The sequence below is a fragment of the Argopecten irradians genome, chromosome 5 (genome assembly GCF_041381155.1).
Source record: "Argopecten irradians isolate NY chromosome 5, Ai_NY, whole genome shotgun sequence".
Taxonomy (NCBI): domain Eukaryota; kingdom Metazoa; phylum Mollusca; class Bivalvia; order Pectinida; family Pectinidae; genus Argopecten; species Argopecten irradians.
The window spans coordinates 49445327-49469365 of record NC_091138.1 but is presented as its reverse complement, the minus strand read 5'-3'; the positions used below and the strand labels follow the sequence as shown (position 1 = coordinate 49469365).

Here is a 24039-nt window from a genome sequence, read left to right as displayed (position 1 = left end):
TACGTCCTGTTGATACGGTCATTTAGTGACACAGTGGCCCAGTGGTTAAGATGTCCTGACATATTACCTTACGTCCTGTTGATACGGTCATTTAGTGACACAGTGGCCCAGTGGTTAAGATGTCCTGACATATTACCTTACGTCCTGTTGATACGGTCATTTAGTGACACAGTGGCCCAGTGGTTAAGATGTCCTGACATATTACCTTACGTCCTGTTGATACGGTCATTTAGTGACACAGTGGCCCAGTGGTTAAGATGTCCTGACATATTACCTTACGTCCTGCATGTTGATACGGTCATTTAGTGACACAGTGGCCCAGTGGTTAAGATGTCCTGACATATTACCTTACGTCCTGTTGATACGGTCATTTAGTGACACAGTGGCCCAGTGGTTAAGATGTCCTGACATATTACCTTACGTCCTGTTGATACGGTCATTTAGTGACACAGTGGCCCAGTGGTTAAGATGTCCTGACATATTACCTTACGTCCTGTCATGTTGATACGGTCATTTAGTGACACAGTGGCCCAGTGGTTAAGATGTCCTGACATATTACCTTACGTCCAGTGGCCCAGTGTTAAGTCTGACATATTACCTTACGTCCTGTTGTTGATACGGTCATTTAGTGACACAGTGGCCCAGTGGTTAAGATGTCCTGACATATTACCTTACGTCCTAGTACATATTACCTTACGTCCTGTTGATACGGTCATTTAGTGACACAGTGGCCCAGTGGTTAAGATGTCCTGACATATTACCTTACGTCCTGTTGATACGGTCATTTAGTGACACAGTGGCCCAGTGGTTAGTTGTCCTGACATATTACCTTACGTCCTGTTGATACGGTCATTTAGTGACACAGTGGCCCAGTGGTTAGTTGTCCTGACATATTACCTTACGTCCTGTTGATATGGTCATTTAGTGACACAGTAGCCCAGTGGTTAAGATGTCCTGACATATTACCTTACGTCCTGTTGATACGGTCATTTAGTGACACAGTGACCCAGTGGTTAAGATATCCTGACATATTACCTTACGTCCCGTTGATACGGTCATTTAGTGACACAGTGGCCCAGTGGTTAAGATGTCCTGACATATTACCTTACGTCCTGTTGATATGGTCATTTAGTGACACAGTGGCCCAGTGGTTAAGATGTCCTGACATATTACCTTACGTCCTAGTACATATTACCTTACGTCCTGTTGATACGGTCATTTAGTGACACAGTGACAGTGGCCCAGTGGTTAAGATGTCCTGACATATTACCTTACGTCCTGTTGATACGGTCATTTAGTGACACAGTGGCCCAGTGGTTAAGATATCCTGACATATTACCTTACGTCCTGTTGATACGGTCATTTAGTGACACAGTGGCCCAGTGGTTAAGATGTCCTGACATATTACCTTACGTCCTGCATGTTGATACGGTCATTTAGTGACACAGTGGCCCAGTGGTTAAGATGTCCTGACATATTACCTTACGTCCTAGTACATATTACCTTACGTCCTGTTGATACGGTCATTTAGTGACACAGTGGCCCAGTGGTTAAGATGTCCTGACATATTACCTTACGTCCTGTTGATACGGTCATTTAGTGACACAGTGGCCCAGTGGTTAAGATGTCCTGACATATTACCTTACGTCCTGTTGATACGGTCATTTAGTGACACAGTGGCCCAGTGGTTAAGATGTCCTGACATATTACCTTACGTCCTGTTGATACGGTCATTTAGTGACACAGTGGCCCAGTGGTTAAGATGTCCTGACATATTACCTTACGTCCTGTTGATACGGTCATTTAGTGACACAGTGGCCCAGTGGTTAAGATGTCCTGACATATTACCTTACGTCCTGACATATTACCTTACGTCCTGTTGATACGGTCATTTAGTGACACAGTGGCCCAGTGGTTAAGATGTCCTGACATATTACCTTACGTCCTGTTGATACGGTCATTTAGTGACACAGTGGCCCAGTGGTTAAGATGTCCTGACATATTACCTTACTATTCCTTACGTTGTTGATACGGTCATTTAGTGACACAGTGGCCCAGTGGTTAAGATGTCCTGACATATTACCTTACGTTCCTGTTGATACGGTCATTTAGTGACACAGTGGCCCAGTGGTTAAGATGTCCTGACATATTACCTTACGTTCCGTTGATACGGTCATTTAGTGACACATTGGCCCAGTGGTTAAGATATCCTGACATATTACCTTACGTCCTGTTGATACGGTCATTTAGTGACACAGTGGCCCAGTGGTTAAGATGTCCTGACATATTACCTTACGTCCTGTTGATACGGTCATTTAGTGACACAGTGGCCCAGTGGTTAAGATGTCCTGACATATTACCTTACGTCCTGTTGATACGGTCATTTAGTGACACAGTGGCCCAGTGGTTAAGATGTCCTGACATATTACCTTACGTCCTGTTGATACGGTCATTTAGTGACACAGTGGCCCAGTGGTTAAGATGTCCTGACATATTACCTTACGTCCTGTTGATACGGTCATTTAGTGACACAGTGGCCCAGTGGTTAAGATGTCCTGACATATTACCTTACGTCCTGTTGATACGGTCATTTAGTGACACAGTGGCCCAGTGGTTAAGATGTCCTGACATATTACCTTACGTCCTGTTGATACGGTCATTTAGTGACACAGTGACCCAGTGGTTAAGATGTCCTGACATATTACCTTACGTCCTGCTGTGTACGGTCATTTAGTGACAGTGGCCCAGTGGTTAAGATGTCCTGACATATTACCTTACGTCCTGTTGATACGGTCATTTAGTGACACAGTGGCCCAGTGGTTAAGATGTCCTGACATATTACCTTACGTCCTGTTGATCCTGTTGATACGGTCATTTAGTGACACAGTGGCCCAGTGCTTAAGATGTCCTGACATATTACCTTACGTCCTATTGATACGGTCATTTAGTGACACAGTGGCCCAGTGGTGAAAGATGTCCTGACATATTACCTTACGTTCCGTTGATACGGTCATTTAGTGACACAGTGGCCCAGTGGTTAAGATATCCTGACATATTACCTGACGTTCCGTTGATACGGTCATTTAGTGACACAGTGGCCCAGTGGTTAAAATGTCCTGACATATTACCTTACGTCCTATTGATACGGTCATTTAGTGACACAGTGACCCAGTGGTTAAGATGTCCTGACATATTACCTTACGTCCTGTTGATACGGTCATTTAGTGACACAGTGGCCCAGTGGTTAAGATGTCCTGACATATTACCTTACGTCCTGTTGATACGGTCATTTAGTGACACAGTGGCCCAGTGGTTAAGATGTCCTGACATATTACCTTACGTCCTATTGATACGGTCATTTAGTGACACAGTGACCCAGTGGTTAAGATGTCCTGACATATTACCTTACGTCCTGTTGATACGGTCATTTAGTGACACAGTGGCCCAGTGGTTAAGATGTCCTGACATATTACCTTACGTCCTAGTACATATTACCTTACGTCCTGTTGATACGGTCATTTAGTGACACAGTGGCCCAGTGCTTAAGATGTCCTGACATATTACCTTACGTCCTATTGATACGGTCATTTAGTGACACAGTGGCCCAGTGGTGAAAGATGTCCTGACATATTACCTTACGTTCCGTTGATACGGTCATTTAGTGACACAGTGGCCCAGTGGTTAAGATATCCTGACATATTACCTGACGTTCCGTTGATACGGTCATTTAGTGACACAGTGGCCCAGTGGTTAAAATGTCCTGACATATTACCTTACGTCCTATTGATACGGTCATTTAGTGACACAGTGACCCAGTGGTTAAGATGTCCTGACATATGACCTTACGTCCTGTTGATACGGTCATTTAGTGACACAGTGGCCCAGTGGTTAAGATGTCCTGACATATTACCTTACGTCCTGTTGATACGGTCATTTAGTGACACAGTGGCCCAGTGGTTAAGATGTCCTGACATATTACCTTACGTCCTATTGATACGGTCATTTAGTGACACAGTGACCCAGTGGTTAAGATGTCCTGACATATTACCTTACGTCCTGTTGATACGGTCATTTAGTGACACAGTGGCCCAGTGGTTAAGATGTCCTGACATATTACCTTACGTCCTGTTGATACGGTCATTTAGTGACACAGTGGCCCAGTGGTTAAGATGTCCTGACATATTACCTTACGTCCTAGTACATATTACCTTATGTCCTGTTGATACGGTCATTTAGTGACACAGTGGCCCAGTGGTTAAGATGTCCTGACATATTACCTTACGTCCTGTTGATACGGTCATTTAGTGACACAGTGGCCCAGTGGTTAAGATGTCCTGACATATTACCTTACGTCCTGCATGTTGATACGGTCATTTAGTGACACAGTGGCCCAGTGGTTAAGATGTCCTGACATATTACCTTACGTCCTGTTGATACGGTCATTTAGTGACACAGTGGCCCAGTGGTTAAAATGTCCTGACATATTACCTTACGTCCTGTTGATACGGTCATTTAGTGACACAGTGGCCCAGTGGTTAAGATGTCCTGACATATTACCTTACGTCCTGTTGATACGGTCATTTAGTGACACAGTGGCCCAGTGGTTAAAATGTCCTGACATATTACCTTACGTCCTGTTGATACGGTCATTTAGTGACACAGTGACCCAGTGGTTAAGATGTCCTGACATATTACCTTACGTCCTGCATGTTGATACGGTCATTTAGTGACACAGTGGCCCAGTGGTTAAGATGTCCTGACATATTACCTTACGTCCTATTGATACGGTCATTTAGTGACACAGTGGCCCAGTGGTTAAGATATCCTGACATATTACCTTACGTCCTGTTGATACGGTCATTTAGTGACACAGTGGCCCAGTGGTTAAGATGTCCTGACATATTACCTTACGTCCTGCATGTTGATACGGTCATTTAGTGACACAGTGGCCCAGTGGTTAAGATGTCCTGACATATTACCTTACGTCCTAGTACATATTACCTTACGTCCTGTTGATACGGTCATTTAGTGACACAGTGGCCCAGTGGTTAAGATATCCTGACATATCGCCTACAGTAACGTCCTTCACCTCTAGGCTGTGAGTTTGAATCCCATGCAGGGTTATTAACAACCTATATATAGCTAACAGATACTGACCACTGATCAGTGACTTTTCCTTCACAATCTAAACCTGGCACATCCTTAAATAACACTGGCTGTTAAAGGACAAACTAATGAAAAAGTAAAACAATAAGGGATGAGTCAGGTTTAAGGAGTGAAGTCAGAGTAGCTGGTGAAAAATCATAGACCTACGATCATTACCTGGCATTGTGTCTGAAATGGAGTGAAGGAAAGTTTGAGTAGGTGGTGAAAAGCCACAGACCTACAGTCATTACCTGGCATTGTGTCTGACATGGAGTGGTAGAACGTTGGATCACTACTTAACTGCTTGGCCATTGCAGTCCTTGGAGACGGTATGCAAGAATAATTATCAATGAGTAGCATCAAACATTTGTTTCAGGTAGGAAAGTGTAGGTGATATAAAGAATGAACTATTATACAACCAAGGAAAGTTTTTATAACTTAGAATATTGACATGTCCACCTGCAAACTTTTGTTTTACTAAATAACTACATGGGTTCAGCTGATTGAGATATAGTCTGCAATGAAATGATCTTATCAAAAACAGTATCTGATTTACTCATCCTATCCCAGACATATTGACCGACAGATAAGAGGAGGCGACGACAAACGACAGTTAACCAGTCTATATGGTATGATTTGACAAAAATCCTATTAGGGCTGAAACGGTTAGTAATTTTTGTATTCGATTATTCGGTCACATGTAATCGATTACTAATCGATTAATCGTTTGAATTGAAGGCAACTATATTGTTTCACTACTGACTACTGAAAACGTCCGCCATGTTTTGTTATCAACTAATAATAACACCTACCGTATAATATGACAGAGGACATGCCTTATATAATATAAGCCTACCAACAAATAAGAATAGATTTATTGACAAAACAAACGTATTTTATCCCAAATAAGCTCTGAATTCCGTTCCTGTATTGTCTTCCGTAACATCGTTTAAATCAAGTCTGCTAACCCGCTGTTTTGACGTGACCTTCACACGTACGACTAATCAACCAAATCTGGATCGCCACGGAGCAACATGACCAAATTTTCGTCAATGAACTTTTTTATTTCCGTGATCAAAAAAAAACAAAATAAATCAACAACTCTTATATTCAATTAGAATATGAACAAAAACATTCTTTTTATATGATAAACACATGCAATAGTAAAATCTAAATGTTCAAGATTACTGCTCCTTCCGCTCCCGAGCGTCCCGGCGGCGATTAGGCCTCCGTGACGTAACAACATGGAGTCGATCGCTAGTGAAAATTGGCGAACAGCGTGTTGCAAGCTTTCTCATGACATCCACTTTTTCATTGATTAATGACTTTAACTTCCACAGAGACGTAATTTAACAAGTATTTCTCACATCATATATGCTTTGTTGAGTTCAAAACATGTACATAAAGAGATGAAACTCCAGTCGGAATGGCTTACTCAGAAATCCATGATCTGTCAACGTGTTTAGTCAGCTTACAATGCACTGGCTATGCATGTTACGATTAACGATTAATAAAATCTTTAATCGATTATCAGCAATTAGCTTCATTAATCTAATCGCCTCCGATTATTCGACTAATCGTTTCAGCCCTAAATCCTATATTGATGTTTTCAAACATCCATGACCCTTTTCTAATCTATAGGACTAAGATATAGGTATGAAATGTTTTCAAATTGAAACATGTCATTATGTGTTCAAAAATTTTTTTTTTTTGCTAGAGAAGCTGGTATCGATGTCATGTCAACTATTATAAGCGAGCCACTTTACTACAAACATGAAATTCAAGATGTTGCAGATCTTGTGGCTCTCGATAATCAAAGCTTACAACCTGAAGCCTGTAAGTAGCAAGCTTAATACCACACAATCATCAATGAAATAACTGAAATAAAAATCATCATAAACTGTAGAGTATTTGTTATAGAACTGCCCCGATCTGTTCCACAGTTTATAGATATTGGTCTCTATCTGTTGAACAGTATATATATAGATATTGGTCTCCATCTGTTGAACAGTATATATATAGATATTGGTCTCCATCTGTTGAACAGTTTATAGATATTGGTCTCCATCTGTTGAACAGTTTATAGATATTGGTCTCCATCTGTTGAACAGTATATATATAGATATTGGTCTCCATCTGTTGAACAGTTTATAGATATTGGTCTCCATCTGTTGAACAGTTTATAGATATTGGTCTCCATCTGTTGAACAGTATATATATCGATATTGGTCTCCATCTATTGAACAGTTTATAGATATTGGTCTCCATCTGTTGAACAGTTTAAAGATATTGGTCTCCATCTGTTGAACAGTTTATAGATATTGGTCTCCATCTGTTGAACAGTATATATATCGATATTGGTCTCCATCTGTTGAACAGTTTATAGATATTGGTCTCCATCTGTTAAACAGTATATATATAGATATTGGTCTCCATCTGTTGAACAGTTTATATATATTGGTCTCCATCTGTTGAACAGTTTATAGATATTGGTCTCCATCTGTTGAACAGTTTATAGATATTGGTCTCCATCTGTTGAACAGTATATATATCGATATTGGTCTCCATCTGTTGAACAGTATATATATAAGAATTGGTCTCCATCTGTTGAACAGTTTATTATCCCCCGCGAAACGCGTTTGCGGGGGATATTGATTTGGGCTCTGTCCGTCCGTGCGTCCGTCCGTCCGTCCGTCCGTCCGTCCGTCCGTCCGAGTATCGTTTCCGGGCTATAACTCCTAAACCGTTCAACTTGGCTACACGAAACTTTCTGTACATGTTAGGCTAGTGCTCTAGTTGTGCCTTTTGCTAATGGGAACCTTTCATTTTCGATACTTTTTCTGTTACCATGGAAACTTATTAAAAAATACCATATTATTAAAGTTTCCTTTCTATTCCGGGCTATAACTCGAAAACCGTTCAACTTGGCTACACGAAACTTTCTGTACATGTTAGGCTAGTGCTCTAGTTGTGCCTTTTTCTAATAGGAACTTTCCATTTTCAATACTTTTTCTGTTACCATGGAAACTTATTAAAAAATACCATATTATTAAAGTTTCCTTTCTATTCCGGGCTATAACTCGAAAACCGTTCAACTTGGCTACACGAAACTTTCTGTACATGTTAGGCTAGTGCTCTAGTTGTGCCTTTTGCTAATGGGAACCTTTCATTTTCAATACTTTTTCTGTTACCATGGAAACTTATTCAAAAATACCATATTATTAAAGTTTCCTTTCTATTCCGGGCTATAACTCGAAAACCGTTCAATTTGGCTACACGAAACTTTCTGTACATGTTAGGCTAGTGCTCTAGTTGTGCCTTTTGCTAATGGGAACCTTTCATTTTCGATACTTTTTCTGTTACCATGGAAACTTATTAAAAAATACCATATTATTAAAGTTTCCTTTCTATTCCGGGCTATAACTCGAAAACCGTTCAACTTGGCTACACGAAACTTTCTGTACATGTTAGGCTAGTGCTCTAGTTGTGCCTTTTTCTAATGGGAACCTTCCATTTTCAATACTTTTTCTGTTACCATGGAAACTTATTAAAAAATACCATATTATTAAAGTTTCCTTTCTATTCCGGGCTATAACTTGAAAACCGTTCAACTTGGCTACAGGAAACTTTCTGTACATGTTAGGCTAGTGCTCTAGTTGTGCCTTTTGCTAATGGGAACCTTTCATTTTCAATACTTTTTCTGTTACCATGGAAACTTATTCAAAAATACCATATATTATTAAAGTTTCCTTTCTATTCCGGGCTATAACTCGAAAACTGTTCAATTTGGCTACACGAAACTTTCTGTACATGTTAGGCTAGTGCTCTAGTTGTGCCTTTTTCTAATGGGAACCTTCCATTTTCAATACTTTTTCTGTTACCATGGAAAATTTATTAAAAAATACCATATTATTAAAGTTTCCTTTCTATTCCGGGCTATAATCGAAAACCATTCAACTTGGCTACAAGAAACTTTCTGTACATGTTAGGCTAGTGCTCTAGTTGTGCCTTTTGCTAATGGGAACCTTTCATTTTCGATACTTTTTCTGTTACTATGGAAACTTATTTAAAAATACCATATTATTAAAGTTTCCTTTCTATTTCAGGCTATAACTCAAAAACCGTTCAACTTGGCTACATGAAACTTTCTGTACATGTTAGGCTAGTGCTCTAGTTGTGCCTTTTGCTAATGGGAATCTTTCATTTTCAATACTTTTTCTGTTACCATGGAAACTTATTTAAAAATACCATATTATTAAAGTTTCCTTCTACTTAAACCTGTTACATCAATTCTGTGTTCTTTTATTCTTTTAAATGTCATGTTACTGGAGAGCGGATATATTGTTGTATGAATTTATTCAAGGACAATACTAAGCTCTGTTCAAATAGTTAAACCTACATGGATGACAATATCAAGATTTAAACTCTTAGTTACAATGAGCTTCATTTATTTTATGTTTGAGCTTTCATACACAACTGGGCGCGGGGGATAATGCCAAGCTTTGCAGCTCCTTGTATATATTGGTCTCCATCTGTTGAACAGTATATATGTTTATATTGGTCTCCATCTGTTGAACAGTTTATAGATATTGGTCTCTATATATTCAACAGTTTATAGATATTGATTTTAGCGAATATTTGATATTCTATTTTATATATACAATTTTATATTTATGTTTTTTTTATAAATCATAGGCTATAAAACCTTATTTGAACAAAATCGATTTTTTGTGTTGATTTCTTATGAAACAAAATTTAATAGTCAAATATCAATTTTAATAGGATTGTTAAACAATGATCTTTTATTTCAGTACTAATGGAAGACTTACATGCAGCAGCGTTCAAGGGTGGAATGTCAAATTCTCTCTATTGTCCATCATACCAGATCAAACAGATCACAACAGAAATGGTAAATGTCATCTGTCAAATACACTAACAGTGAGAATAATGTCAACGGTCAGATACACTATCAGTGAGACAATAATGTCAGCTGTCAGATACACTATCAGTGAGACAATAATGTCAGCTGTCCGATACACTATCAGTGAGACAATAATGTCAGCTGTCAGATACACTATCAGTGAGACAATAATGTCAGCTGTCAGATACACTATCGGTGAGACAATAACGTCAGCTGTCAGATACATTATCAGTGAGACAATAACGTCAGCTGTCAGATACACTAATAGTGAGACAATAACGTCAGCTGTCAGATACACTATCAGTGAGACAATAATGTCAGCTGTCAGATACACTATCGGTGAGACAATAACGTCAGCTGTCAGATACACTATCGGTGAGACAATAACGTCAGATACATTATCAGTGAGACAATAACGTCAGCTGTCAGATACACTAATAGTGAGACAATAATGTCAGCTGTCACTGATACACTATCAGTGAGACAATAACGTCAGCTGTCAGATACACTATCAGTGAGACAATAATGTCAGCTGTCAGATACACTATCAGTGAGACAATAACGTCAGCTGTCAGATACACTATCAGTGAGACAATAATGTCAGCTGTCAGATACACTATCAGTGAGACAATAATGTCAGCTGTCAGATACACTATCAGTGAGACAATAATGTCAGCTGTCAGATACACTATCAGTGAGACAATAATGTCAGCTGTCAGATACACTAATCAGTGAGACAATAATGTCAGCTGTCAGATACACTATCAGTGAGACAATAATGTCAGCTGTCAGATACACTATCAGTGAGACAATAATGTCAGCGTCAGATACACTATACAGTGAGACAATAATGTCAGCTGTCAGATACACTATCAAGACAAAGTCAGCTGTCGAGACAATAATGTCAGCTGTCAGATACACTATCAGTGAGACAATAACGTCAGCTGTCAGATACACTATCAGTGAGACAATAACGTCAGCTGTCAGATACACTAATAGTGAGACAATAATGTCAGCTGTCAGATACACTATCAGTGAGACAATAATGTCAGCTGTCAGATACACTATCAGTGAGACAATAATGTCAGCTGTCAGATACACTATCAGTGAGACAATAATGTCAGCTGTCAGATACACTATCAGTGAGACAATAATGTCAGCTGTCAGATACACGTTCAGTGAGACAATAATGTCAGCTGTCAGGTACACTATCAGTGAGACAATGTCAGCTGTCAGATACACTATCAGTGAGACAATAATGTCAGCTGTCAGATACACTATCAGTGAGACAATAATGTCAGCTGTCAGATACACTATAGTGAGACAATAATGTCAGCTGTCAGATACACTATCAGTGAGACAATAAGTCAGCTGTCGATACACTATCAGTGAGACAATAACATCAGCTGTCAGATACACTATCAGTGAGACAATAATGTCAGCTGTCAGATACACTATCAGTGAGACAATAATGTCAGCTGTCAATACACTATCAGTGAACAAAATGTCAGCTGTCAGATACACTATCAGTGAGACAATAATGTCAGCTGTCAGATACACTATCAGTGAGACAATAACGTCAGCTGTCAGATACACTATCAGTGAGACAATAATGTCAGCTGTCAGATACACTATCAGTGAGACAATAATGTCAGCTGTCAGATACACTATCAGTGAGACAATAATGTCAGCTGTCAGATACACTATCAGTGAGACAATAATGTCAGCTGTCCGATACACTATCAGTGAGACAATAACGTCAGCTGTCAGATACACTATCAGTGAGACAATAACGTCAGCTGTCAGATACACTAATAGTGAGACAATAATGTCAGCTGTCAGATACACTATCAGTGAGACAATAATGTCAGCTGTCAGATACACTATCAGTGAGACAATAATGTCAGCTGTCAGATACACTATCAGTGAGACAATAACGTCAGCTGTCAGATACACTATCAGTGAGACAATAATGTCAGCTGTCAGATACACTATCTATGAGACAATAATGTCAGCTGTCAGATACACTATCAGTGAGACAATAATGTCAGCTGTCAGATACACTATCAGTGAGACAATAATGTCAGCTGTCAGATACACTATCAGTGAGACAATAATGTCAGCTGTCAGATACACTATCAGTGAGACAATAATGTCAGCTGTCAGATACACTATCAGTGAGACAATAATGTCAGCTGTCAGATACACTATCAGTGAGACAATAATGTCAGCTGTCAGATACACTATCAGTGAGACAATAATGTCAGCTGTCGATCACATACACTAACAGTGAGACAATAATGTCAGTGTCAGATACACTATCAGTGAGACAATAATGTCAGCTGTCAGATACACTATCAGTGAGACAATAATGTCAGCTGTCAGATACACTATCAGTGAGACAATAATGTCAGCTGTCAGATACACTATCAGTGAGACAATAATGTCAGCTGTCAGATACACTATCAGTGAGACAATAATGTCAGCTGTCAGATACACTATCAGTGAGACAATAATGTCAGCTGTCAGATACACTATCAGTGAGACAATAATGTCAGCTGTCAGATACACTATCAGTGAGACAATAATGTCAGCTGTCAGATACACTATCAGTGAGACAATAACGTCAGCTGTCAGATACACTATCAGTGAGACAATAATGTCAGCTGTCAGATACACTATCAGTGAGACAATAATGTCAGCTGTCAGATACACTATCAGTGAGACAATAATGTCAGCAATACACTATCAGTGAGACAATAGTCAGATACACACTATCAGTGAGACAATAATGTCAGCTGTCAGATACACTATCAGTGAGACAATAATGTCAGCTGTCAGATACACTATCAGTGAGACAATAATGTCAGCTGTCAGATACACTATCAGTGAGACAATAATGTCAGCTGTCAGATACACTATCAGTGAGACAATAATGTCAGCTGTCAGATACACTATCAGTGAGACAATAATGTCAGCTGTCAGATACACTATCAGTGAGACAATAATGTCAGCTGTCAGATACACTATCAGTGAGACAATAATGTCAGCTGTCAGATACACTATCAGTGAGACAATAACGTCAGCTGTCAGATACACTAAGTGAGACAATAAGTCAGTGTCAGATACACTATCAGTGAGACAATAATGTCAGCTGTCAGATACACTACAGTGAGACAATAGTGAGACAATAATGTCAGCTGTCAGATACACTATCAGTGAGACAATAATGTCAGCTGTCAGATACACTATCAGTGAGACAATAACGTCAGCTGTCAGATACACTATCAGTGAGACAATAATGTCAGCTGTCAGATACACTATCAGTGAGACAATAATGTCAGCTGTCAGATACACTATCAGTGAGACAATAATGTCAGCTGTCAGATACACTATCAGTGAGACAATAATGTCAGCTGTCAGATACACTATCAGTGAGACAATAATGTCAGCTGTCAGATACACTAATAGTGAGACAATAATGTCAGCTGTCAGATACACTATCAGTGAGACAATAATGTCAGCTGTCAGATACACTATCAGTGAGACAATAATGTCAGCTGTCAGATACACTATAATGTAATGTCAGCTGTCAGATACACTAACAGTGAGACAATAATGTCAGCTGTCAGATACACTATCAGTGAGACAATAACGTCAGCTGTCAGATACACTAACAGTGAGACAATAATGTCAGCTGTCAGATACACTATCAGTGAGACAATAATGTCAGCTGTCAGATACACTATCAGTGAGACAATAATGTCAGCTGTCAGATACACTATCAGTGAGACAATAATGTCAGCTGTCAGATACACTATCAGTGAGACAATAATGTCAGCTGTCAGATACACTAACAGTGAGACAATAATGTCAGATACACTATCAGTGAGACAATAATGTCAGCTGTCAGATACACTATCAGTGAGACAATAATGTCAGCTGTCAGATACACTATCAGTGAGACAATAATGTCAGCTGTCAGATACACTATCAGTGAGACAATAATGTCAGCTGTCAGATACACTATCAGTGAGACAATAACGTCAGCTGTCAGATACACTAACAGTGAGACAATAATGTCAGCTGTCAGATACACTATCAGTGAGACAATAATGTCAGCTGTCAGATACACTATCAGTGAGACAATAATGTCAGCTGTCAGATACACTATCAGTGAGACAATAATGTCAGCTGTCAGATACACTATCAGTGAGACAATAATGTCAGCTGTCAGATACACTATCAGTGAGACAATAATGTCAGCTGTCAGATACACTATCAGTGAGACAATAATGTCAGCTGTCAGATACACTATCAGTGAGACAATAACGTCAGCTGTCAGATACACTATCAGTGAGACAATAACGTCAGCTGTCAGATACACTATCAGTGAGACAATAATGTCAGCTGTCAGATACACTATCAGTGAGACAATAATGTCAGCTGTCAGATACACTATCAGTGAGACAATAATGTCAGCTGTCAGATACACTATCAGTGAGACAATAATGTCAGCTGTCAGATACACTATCAGTGAGACAATAATGTCAGCTGTCAGATACACTATCAGTGAGACAATAATGTCAGCTGTCAGATACACTAACAGTGAGACAATAATGTCAGCTGTCAGATACACTATCAGTGAGACAATAATGTCAGCTGTCAGATACACTATCAGTGAGACAATAATGTCAGCTGTCAGATACACTATCAGTGAGACAATAATGTCAGCTGTCAGATACACTATCAGTGAGACAATAATGTCAGCTGTCAGATACACTATCAGTGAGACAATAATGTCAGCTGTCAGATACACTATCAGTGAGACAATAATGTCAGCTGTCAGATAACACTATCAGTGAGACAATAATGTCAGCTGTCAGATACACTATCAGTGAGACAATAATGTCAGCTGTCAGATACACTATCAGTGAGACAATAATGTCAGCTGTCAGATACACTATCAGTGAGACAATAATGTCAGCTGTCAGATACACTATCAGTGAGACAATAATGTCAGCTGTCAGATACACTATCAGTGAGACAATAATGTCAGCTGTCAGATACACTATCAGTGAGACAATAATGTCAGCTGTCAGATACACTATCAGTGAGACAATAATGTCAGCTGTCAGATACACTATCAGTGAGACAATAATGTCAGCTGTCAGATACACTACAGTGAGACAATAATGTCAGCTGTCAGATACACTATCAGTGAGACAATAACGTCAGCTGTCAGATACACTATCAGTGAGACAATAATGTCAGCTGTCAGATACACTATCAGTGAGACAATAATGTCAGCTGTCAGATACACTATCAGTGAGACAATAATGTCAGCTGTCAGATACACTATCAGTGAGACAATAATGTCAGCTGTCAGATACACTATCAGTGAGACAATAATGTCAGCTGTCAGATACACTATCAGTGAGACAATAATGTCAGCTGTCAGATACACTATCAGTGAGACAATAATGTCAGCTGTCAGATACACTATCAGTGAGACAATAATGTCAGCTGTCAGATACACTATCAGTGAGACAATAATGTCAGCTGTCAGATACACTATCAGTGAGACAATAATGTCAGCTGTCAGATACACTATCAGTGAGACAATAATGTCAGCTGTCAGATACACTATCAGTGAGACAATAATGTCAGCTGTCAGATACACTATCAGTGAGACAATAATGTCAGCTGTCAGATACACTATCAGTGAGACAATAATGTCAGCTGTCAGATACACTATCAGTGAGACAATAATGTCAGCTGTCAGATACACTATCAGTGAGACAATAATGTCAGCTGTCAGATACACTATCAGTGAGACAATAATGTCAGCTGTCAGATACACTATCAGTGAGACAATAAGTCAGCTGTCAGATACACTATCAGTGAGACAATAATGTCAGCTGTCAGATACACTATCAGTGAGACAATAATGTCAGCTGTCAGATACACTATCAGTGAGACAATAATGTCAGCTGTCAGATACACTATCAGTGAGACAATAATGTCAGCTGTCAGATACACTATCAGTGAGACAATAATGTCAGCTGTCAGATACACTATCAGTGAGACAATAATGTCAGCTGTCAGATACACTATCAGTGAGACAATAATGTCAGCTGTCAGATACACTATCAGTGAGACAATAATGTCAGCTGTCAGATACACTATCAGTGAGACAATAATGTCAGCTGTCAGATACACTATCAGTGAGACAATAATGTCAGCTGTCAGATACACTACTGAGACAATAATGTCAGCTGTCAGATACTACAGTGAGACAATAAGTCAGCTGTCAGATACACTATCAGTGAGACAATAATGTCAGCTGTCAGATACACTATCAGTGAGACAATAATGTCAGCTGTCAGATACACTATCAGTGAGACAATAATGTCAGCTGTCAGATACACTATCAGTGAGACAATAATGTCAGCTGTCAGATACACTATCAGTGAGACAATAACGTCAGCTGTCCGATACACTAACAGTGAGACAATAATGTCAGGTACACTATCAGTGAGACAATAATGTCAGCTGTCAGATACACTATCAGTGAGACAATAATGTCAGCTGTCAGATACACTATCAGTGAGACAATAATGTCAGCTGTCAGATACACTATCAGTGAGACAATAATGTCAGCTGTCAGATACACTATCAGTGAGACAATAATGTCAGCTGTCAGATACACTATCAGTGAGACAATAATGTCAGCTGTCAGATACACTATCAGTGAGACAATAATGTCAGCTGTCAGATACACTATCAGTGAGACAATAATGTCAGCTGTCAGATACACTATCAGTGAGACAATAATGTCAGTGTCAGATACACTATCAGTGAGACAATAATGTCAGCTGTCAGATACACTATCAGTGAGACAATAATGTCAGCTGTCAGATACACTATCAGTGAGACAATATCGTCAGCTGTCCGATACACTATCAGTGAGACAATAATGTCAGCTGTCAGATACACTATCAGTGAGACAATAATGTCAGCTGTCAGATACACTATCAGTGAGACAATAATGTCAGCTGTCAGATACACTATCAGTGAGACAATAATGTCAGCTGTCAGATACACTATCAGTGAGACAATAACGTCAGCTGTCAGATACACTATCAGTGAGACAATAATGTCAGCTGTCAGATACACTATCAGTGAGACAATAATGTCAGCTGTCAGATACACTATCAGTGAGACAATAACGTCAGCTGTCAGATACACTATCAGTGAGACAATAATGTCAGCTGTCAGATACACTATCAGTGAGACAATAATGTCAGCTGTCAGATACACTATCAGTGAGACAATAATGTCAGCTGTCAGATACACTATCAGTGAGACAATAATGTCAGCTGTCAGATACACTATCAGTGAGACAATAACGTCAATGTCAGCTGTCAGATACACTATCAGTGAGACAATAATGTCAGCTGTCAGATACACTATCAGTGAGACAATAATGTCAGCTGTCAGATACACTATCAGTGAGACAATAATGTCAGCTGTCAGATACACTATCAGTGAGACAATAATGTCAGCTGTCAGATACACTAACAGTGAGACAATAATGTCAGCTGTCAGATACACTATCAGTGAGACAATAATGTCAGCTGTCAGATACACTATCAGTGAGACAATAATGTCAGCTGTCAGATACACTATCAGTGAGACAATAATGTCAGCTGTCAGATACACTATCAGTGAGACAATAATGTCAGCTGTCAGATACACTATCAGTGAGACAATAATGTCAGCTGTCAGATACACTATCAGTGAGACAATAATGTCAGCTGTCAGATACACTATCAGTGAGACAATAATGTCAGCTGTCAGATACACTATCAGTGAGACAATAATGTCAGCTGTCAGATACACTATCAGTGAGACAATAATGTCAGCTGTCAGATACACTATCAGTGAGACAATAATGTCAGCTGTCAGATACACTATCAGTGAGACAATAAGTCAGCTGTCAGATACACTATCAGTGAGACAATAATGTGAGACAGTCAGTGTCAGATACACTATCAGTGAGACAATAATGTCAGCTGTCAGATACACTATCAGTGAGACAATAATGTCAGCTGTCAGATACACTATCAGTGAGACAATAATGTCAGCTGTCAGATACACTATCAGTGAGACAATAACGTCAGCTGTCAGATACACTATCAGTGAGACAATAATGTCAGCTGTCAGATACACTATCAGTGAGACAATAACGTCAGCTGTCAGATACACTATCAGTGAGACAATAATGTCAGCTGTCAGATACACTATCAGTGAGACAATAATGTCAGCTGTCAGATACACTATCAGTGAGACAATAATGTCAGCTGTCAGATACACTATCAGTGAGACAATAATGTCAGCTGTCAGATACACGTACACTATCAGTGAGACAATAATGTCAGCTGTCAGATACACTATCAGTGAGACAATAATGTCAGCTGTCAGATACACTATCAGTGAGACAATAATGTCAGCTGTCAGATACACTAATAGTGAGACAATAATGTCAGCTGTCAGATACACTATCAGTGAGACAATAATGTCAGCTGTCAGATACACTATCAGTGAGACAATAATGTCAGCTGTCAGATACACTATCAGTGAGACAATAATGTCAGCTGTCAGATACACTATCAGTGAGACAATAATGTCAGCTGTCAGATACACTATCAGTGAGACAATAATGTCAGCTGTCAGATACACTATCAGTGAGACAATAATGTCAGATGTCAGATACACTATCAGTAGACAATAAGTCAGCTGTCAGATACACTATCAGTGAGACAATAATGTCAGCTGTCAGATACACTATCAGTGAGACAATAATGTCAGCTGTCAGATACACTATCAGTGAGACAATAATGTCAGCTGTCAGATACACTATCAGTGAGACAATAATGTCAGCTGTCAGATACACTATCAGTGAGACAATAACGTCAGCTGTCAGATACACTATCAGTGAGACAATAATGTCAGCTGTCAGATACACTAATAGTGAGACAATAATGTCAGCTGTCAGATACACTAATAGTGAGACAATAATGTCAGCTGTCAGATACACTATCAGTGAGACAATAATGTCAGCTGTCAGATACACTATCAGTGAGACAATAATGTCAGCTTCAGATACACTATCAGTGAGACAATACATTCAGCTGTCAGATACACTATCAGTGAGACAATAATGTCAGCTGTCAGATACACTATTCAGTAGTGAGACAATAATGTCAGCTGTCAGATACACTATCAGTGAGACAATATGTCAGCTGTCAGATACACTATCAGTGAGACAATAATGTCAGCTGTCAGATACACTATCTTGAGACAATAATGTCAGCTGTCAGATACACTATCTATGAGACAATAATGTCAGCTGTCAGATACACTATCAGTGAGACAATAATGTCAGCTGTCAGATACACTAACTATGAGACAATAATGTCAGCTGTCCGATACACTATCTATGAGACAATAATGTCAGCTGTCAGATACACTATCAGTGAGACAATAATGTCAGCTGTCAGATACACTATCAGTGAGACAATAATGTCAGCTGTCCGATACACTATCTATGAGACAATAATGTCAGCTGTCAGATACACTATCTATGAGACAATAATGTCAGCTGTCAGATACACTATCTATGAGACAATAATGTCAGCTGTCAGATACACTATCAGTGAGACAATAATGTCAGCTGTCAGATACACTATCAGTGAGACAATATGTCAGCTGTCAGATACACTATCAGTGAGACAATAATGTCAGCTGTCAGATACACTATCAGTGAGACAATAATGTCAGCTGTCAGATACACTATCTATGAGACAATAATGTCAGCTGTCAGATACACTATCAGTGAGACAATAATGTCAGCTGTCAGATACACTAATAGTGAGACAATAATGTCAGCTGTCAGATACACTATCAGTGAGACAATAACGTCAGCTGTCAGATACACTATCAGTGAGACAATAATGTCAGCTGTCAGATACACTATCAGTGAGACAATAACGTCAGCTGTCAGATACACTATCAGTGAGACAATAATGTCAGCTGTCCGATACACTATCAGTGAGACAATAACGTCAGCTGTCAGATACACTATCAGTGAGACAATAATGTCAGCTGTCAGATACACTATCTATGAGACAATAACACTTTGTGTGTTAACATTTTTTCAATGGTGATTATGTACACTTGGCATGATTTTCAAGGCACGGAAGTTTGTTCCATTTTTCGGTTTTTCTATATATATGATTTTAGGGAAAAAGAAGAGATACTAATGCAACAGTATATATATATATATAGTCATAGAAATGAAGAATAAAAAATCAGAACTGATGACTGATGATGAAATTTTAGGAGATTTGAACTGTGATTTTATAGTCTGCTGTGTTCACTGTTACAGATGCATGCCTACAGACTGTCCCTCTTCAGGGAACCAAGGATGGCATTCGTAGGGCTTGGTGTTAACTCAGACTTCATCACAGAAAAAGCCGCACAGCTTCCTACAAGTCTAGATTTAGTTGACTTACCAGAAGAGCTTCCCTCCAAATATGTGGGCGGTTAGTTTGAAATCATATATTGTAACCTTTGTAAATTTATATCCATGTGAAGGTTATTCGCTAAGATCACTTAGTTCAGATGCCATCAGAGTATTAAGTTCAATATAATGGGATTTAATAGGAGAATTGATGTGAAGGTGAAAATATTCTGTGAAGAAAGATGAATGTTGACGAAAATTGGATGAAGGACATAATTATAAATCAATATTAAAGAAAACCAATTAGATTTATGGTCACTGTGTCCCAATTAAAATGTGAGTACTAACTTATCCTGTTGACAGAGACTTTTCACAAAGGCAGGCTAGCTAACCAAGCTTATATTACATCTAATTTGGAGTGCTCTACTTGTAGGCGAAAGCAGAACATCATCAGCTGGAAATCTGACATATGCCTGTCTTGCGTCGGAAGGACCCAGGTAAAATACATAGTTAGTTAATAACAAATTCCTAAAGATTATTTGTTATTTCCTGAAGAAACTAATTTTTTTTTTTTTTTCCCTGAAGAAACTAAAGATTAATAATTCTTTCCGGAAGTGTCTGTTAAAAGTGAAAAGTTCCGATAGTAACATGTCATACTTTTGAGACCTTGTTGACTTAAGAATAACTCATGTGGATAATTAACTGATGACTTGTTTGGATAGCATGGGCAGCAAAGATGCAGCAGCTGCTGCTGTGTTACAGTATGTGATGGGCGCCGGTCCCTCAGTGAAATACAGCCCAGGGATCGTCAGTCGACTCGGCAAAGCTGTATATTCTGCACTGGGAAGTGAAGATTTCGCAGTGAGTTTTCACCAATCCCTACAGATGATACCAATACCTTCTGATGTTTCTGACTACAAAGGTCAAAGGTTATATCAGTAGAACATTTTATAGGAAACCATAATTATCTTAATTTGATGAAAATTAATTTCCTGATTCTTACTATATCAATGTGTCTTGATAAAGAAAATTGTAGCCACATGAAGCAATGTAATTGTCATGAATTCAAATGTTAGAAAGTTGTGTGATTGATTTACTGTGTTAATGGTTGATCTGTTGTAGATCTCGGGTATGAACCTGTCCTATTCTGATACTGGTCTGTTTGGATTCACAGTGACTGGATATGCCCAAGATATGGGACCTGTAAGTATCATGTTGATAACACACACACTTTTATTGACAAAGTCATCATCTGATGCAAGATGCTACCATGCAGGTGTGTAATACATGGGATGTCGCGTATTGATTGCTGACCAGTAGTTACAAATATTTTACAGTAGATAACGTATATCAAATCAGGTCTGGTGACAGATGTATTCTTGATACCACATAATCCATATACCAAAATAAGTTATAACTGATAGACTTCACTTTGGTTAGTTTATACAGTAATAGTGACAAATGAATGTATACTTCAATTTATCATGCAATCTGCTTGATATCCAGCATTTTTGCCTGAGTAATATTTTTACATATGTCACTATGTGTAGTAAAACCTGGAGTGATTTTCATTGGCTGGAAATTCATTGTGACGTCATATGACAGGATCAGTAAAATGATGTCGGGGCCAGACAAAATGGCGGTCTTCATTGGATTTTCGCAATACCTTTTGACATGATATTCTTCGAAATGTAGGTTGTTGTAGTAAAGTGAAAAAAGTAACTTAAATTCATGTTCATTTTAAATGAGATTTTATGAAACTCGTCTCGCCAAACCTCGCAAAAAAAACTTCTTAGACTCGTTTTATAAAATATCCTATGAAATGAACACTCGAAAGATCCTATATTGATGGTATAGTCATTAACATAAAAATGATGAAAATAAAAATAATTGTGGTTATTTTTAGATTATGAAAGCAGCAGTTGGAGAATTCACAGCAGTAACAAAAAGTGGTGCCATTTCAGACGAGGCCGTAACCAACGCAAAGTAAGACTGAAATATTCTCCAATGCTTGCAATAGCTAACTTATTCTTAGATATGCTTAAAGAATCCTGAGAACTTATTCTATGCAGAAATTGCATTAGAATTGTACCTGTTGCCACATTGCTCATAAAAGCCGACACAATCTGGCTACTATATAGAAGGTAAAGGGTTGATTTCTGCTATAGTCTTGGTTTTACTGAAATTTGTGAATTCAGTACACCAGAGAGGTAATTAGATTTTTACACTACTTTTAGTCTTATGTTGAGGCTTAATTTGCTTTTACAACATATACACCCAGTATTAACTATTTACCATATCTAAAAAGATTCTAAAACCTGAACAATTTTAACCATCAAAAGAATTTTCAGGTAAATCTTGAAAAAGAAGTGTTTGTAAAATATCTGTTATGATATGGCCCAACTTACGTTAGAAGTGACAGCTGAAAATCAATTTGTAGATTGTCTTTGGGTTGTTAATAGCTTGTCATGGATTCTTTATCAAGCTTGGTAAAAATAACATGCAGTATTTTGATTTTTATGATATTTTTTACAGAAATCAACTTAAAGCAGCCATTATGATAAATTGTGAGGACACAGGAAGTACATTTAACAGTATGGCAGCAGAATGTCTGATTACCAAGAAAGTATCTGATGCATCCGCTTTATTACAGGCCGTAGATGGTGTATCAACAGCAGATGTTTCTAACGTAAGAATCACAATTAGTGGTTGATATAGACAATCTGACATATGTTTCTTAAGTAAGCATCACAATTAGTGGTTGATATAGACAATCTGACATATGTTTCTTAAGTAAGCATCACAATTAGTGGTTGATATAGACAATCTGACATATGTTTCTTAAGTAAGCATCACAATTAGTGGTTGATATAGACAATCTGACAGATGTTTCTTAAGTAAGCATCACAATTAGTGGTTGATATAGACAATCTGACAGATGTTTCTAACATAAGTATCACAGTTAGTGGTTGACATAGAGGATATAAATGTATGTTTGATAATAAAGGGGCTACACTCACTGCTGTCAAATGGTAATTTTTATTATCTATTAAAAACATGAGCTAAAAGATTCCATGGCACCATGCCCTTTATGGAGTAAGTCACATAGCCACGATGTAAGATTATTATACAGCCATTAGCTTCAGTGTTATATATGTATTTCTCTCACTTTCTAGGTTGCCAAGAAGATCATCAATGGGAAGCCAACCCTGGTTAGCAGAGGAAATCTTTCCTGGATGCCACGCTTGGTAGATCTGATGTAAAGCGTGTTCTTCAAATTCCTTAGCGTGCATTGTTTGAGTTCGATAAGAACAAAGAGCTATTGTTGGGACTAGGTTATGTTACAAGGATTGGTAGCATATCCATACACGAAGTGAAGTGAAAATAGTGTTTGAATGGACATTTATGAAAGTTGTTGTCTAAAAATAAAAGTGTATTTATTACA

General features: G+C 38.5%; 1 protein-coding gene across 1 annotated transcript in view; it reads left to right on the top strand.

Annotated features, from left to right (window-relative positions):
- The window catches only part of LOC138324131 (cytochrome b-c1 complex subunit 2, mitochondrial-like), a 31280-nt gene extending 7241 nt beyond the window's left edge, over positions 1-24039 (top strand). The window contains exons 6-14 of the mRNA XM_069269212.1: positions 6863-6981; positions 9957-10054; positions 20520-20676; positions 21028-21091; positions 21317-21455; positions 21717-21797; positions 22501-22580; positions 23130-23283; positions 23771-24039. Of these exons, the coding sequence (XP_069125313.1) occupies positions 6863-6981; positions 9957-10054; positions 20520-20676; positions 21028-21091; positions 21317-21455; positions 21717-21797; positions 22501-22580; positions 23130-23283; positions 23771-23857 (979 nt within the window). The 3' untranslated portion in view covers positions 23858-24039. The remainder of the gene's footprint in view (positions 1-6862; positions 6982-9956; positions 10055-20519; positions 20677-21027; positions 21092-21316; positions 21456-21716; positions 21798-22500; positions 22581-23129; positions 23284-23770) is intronic.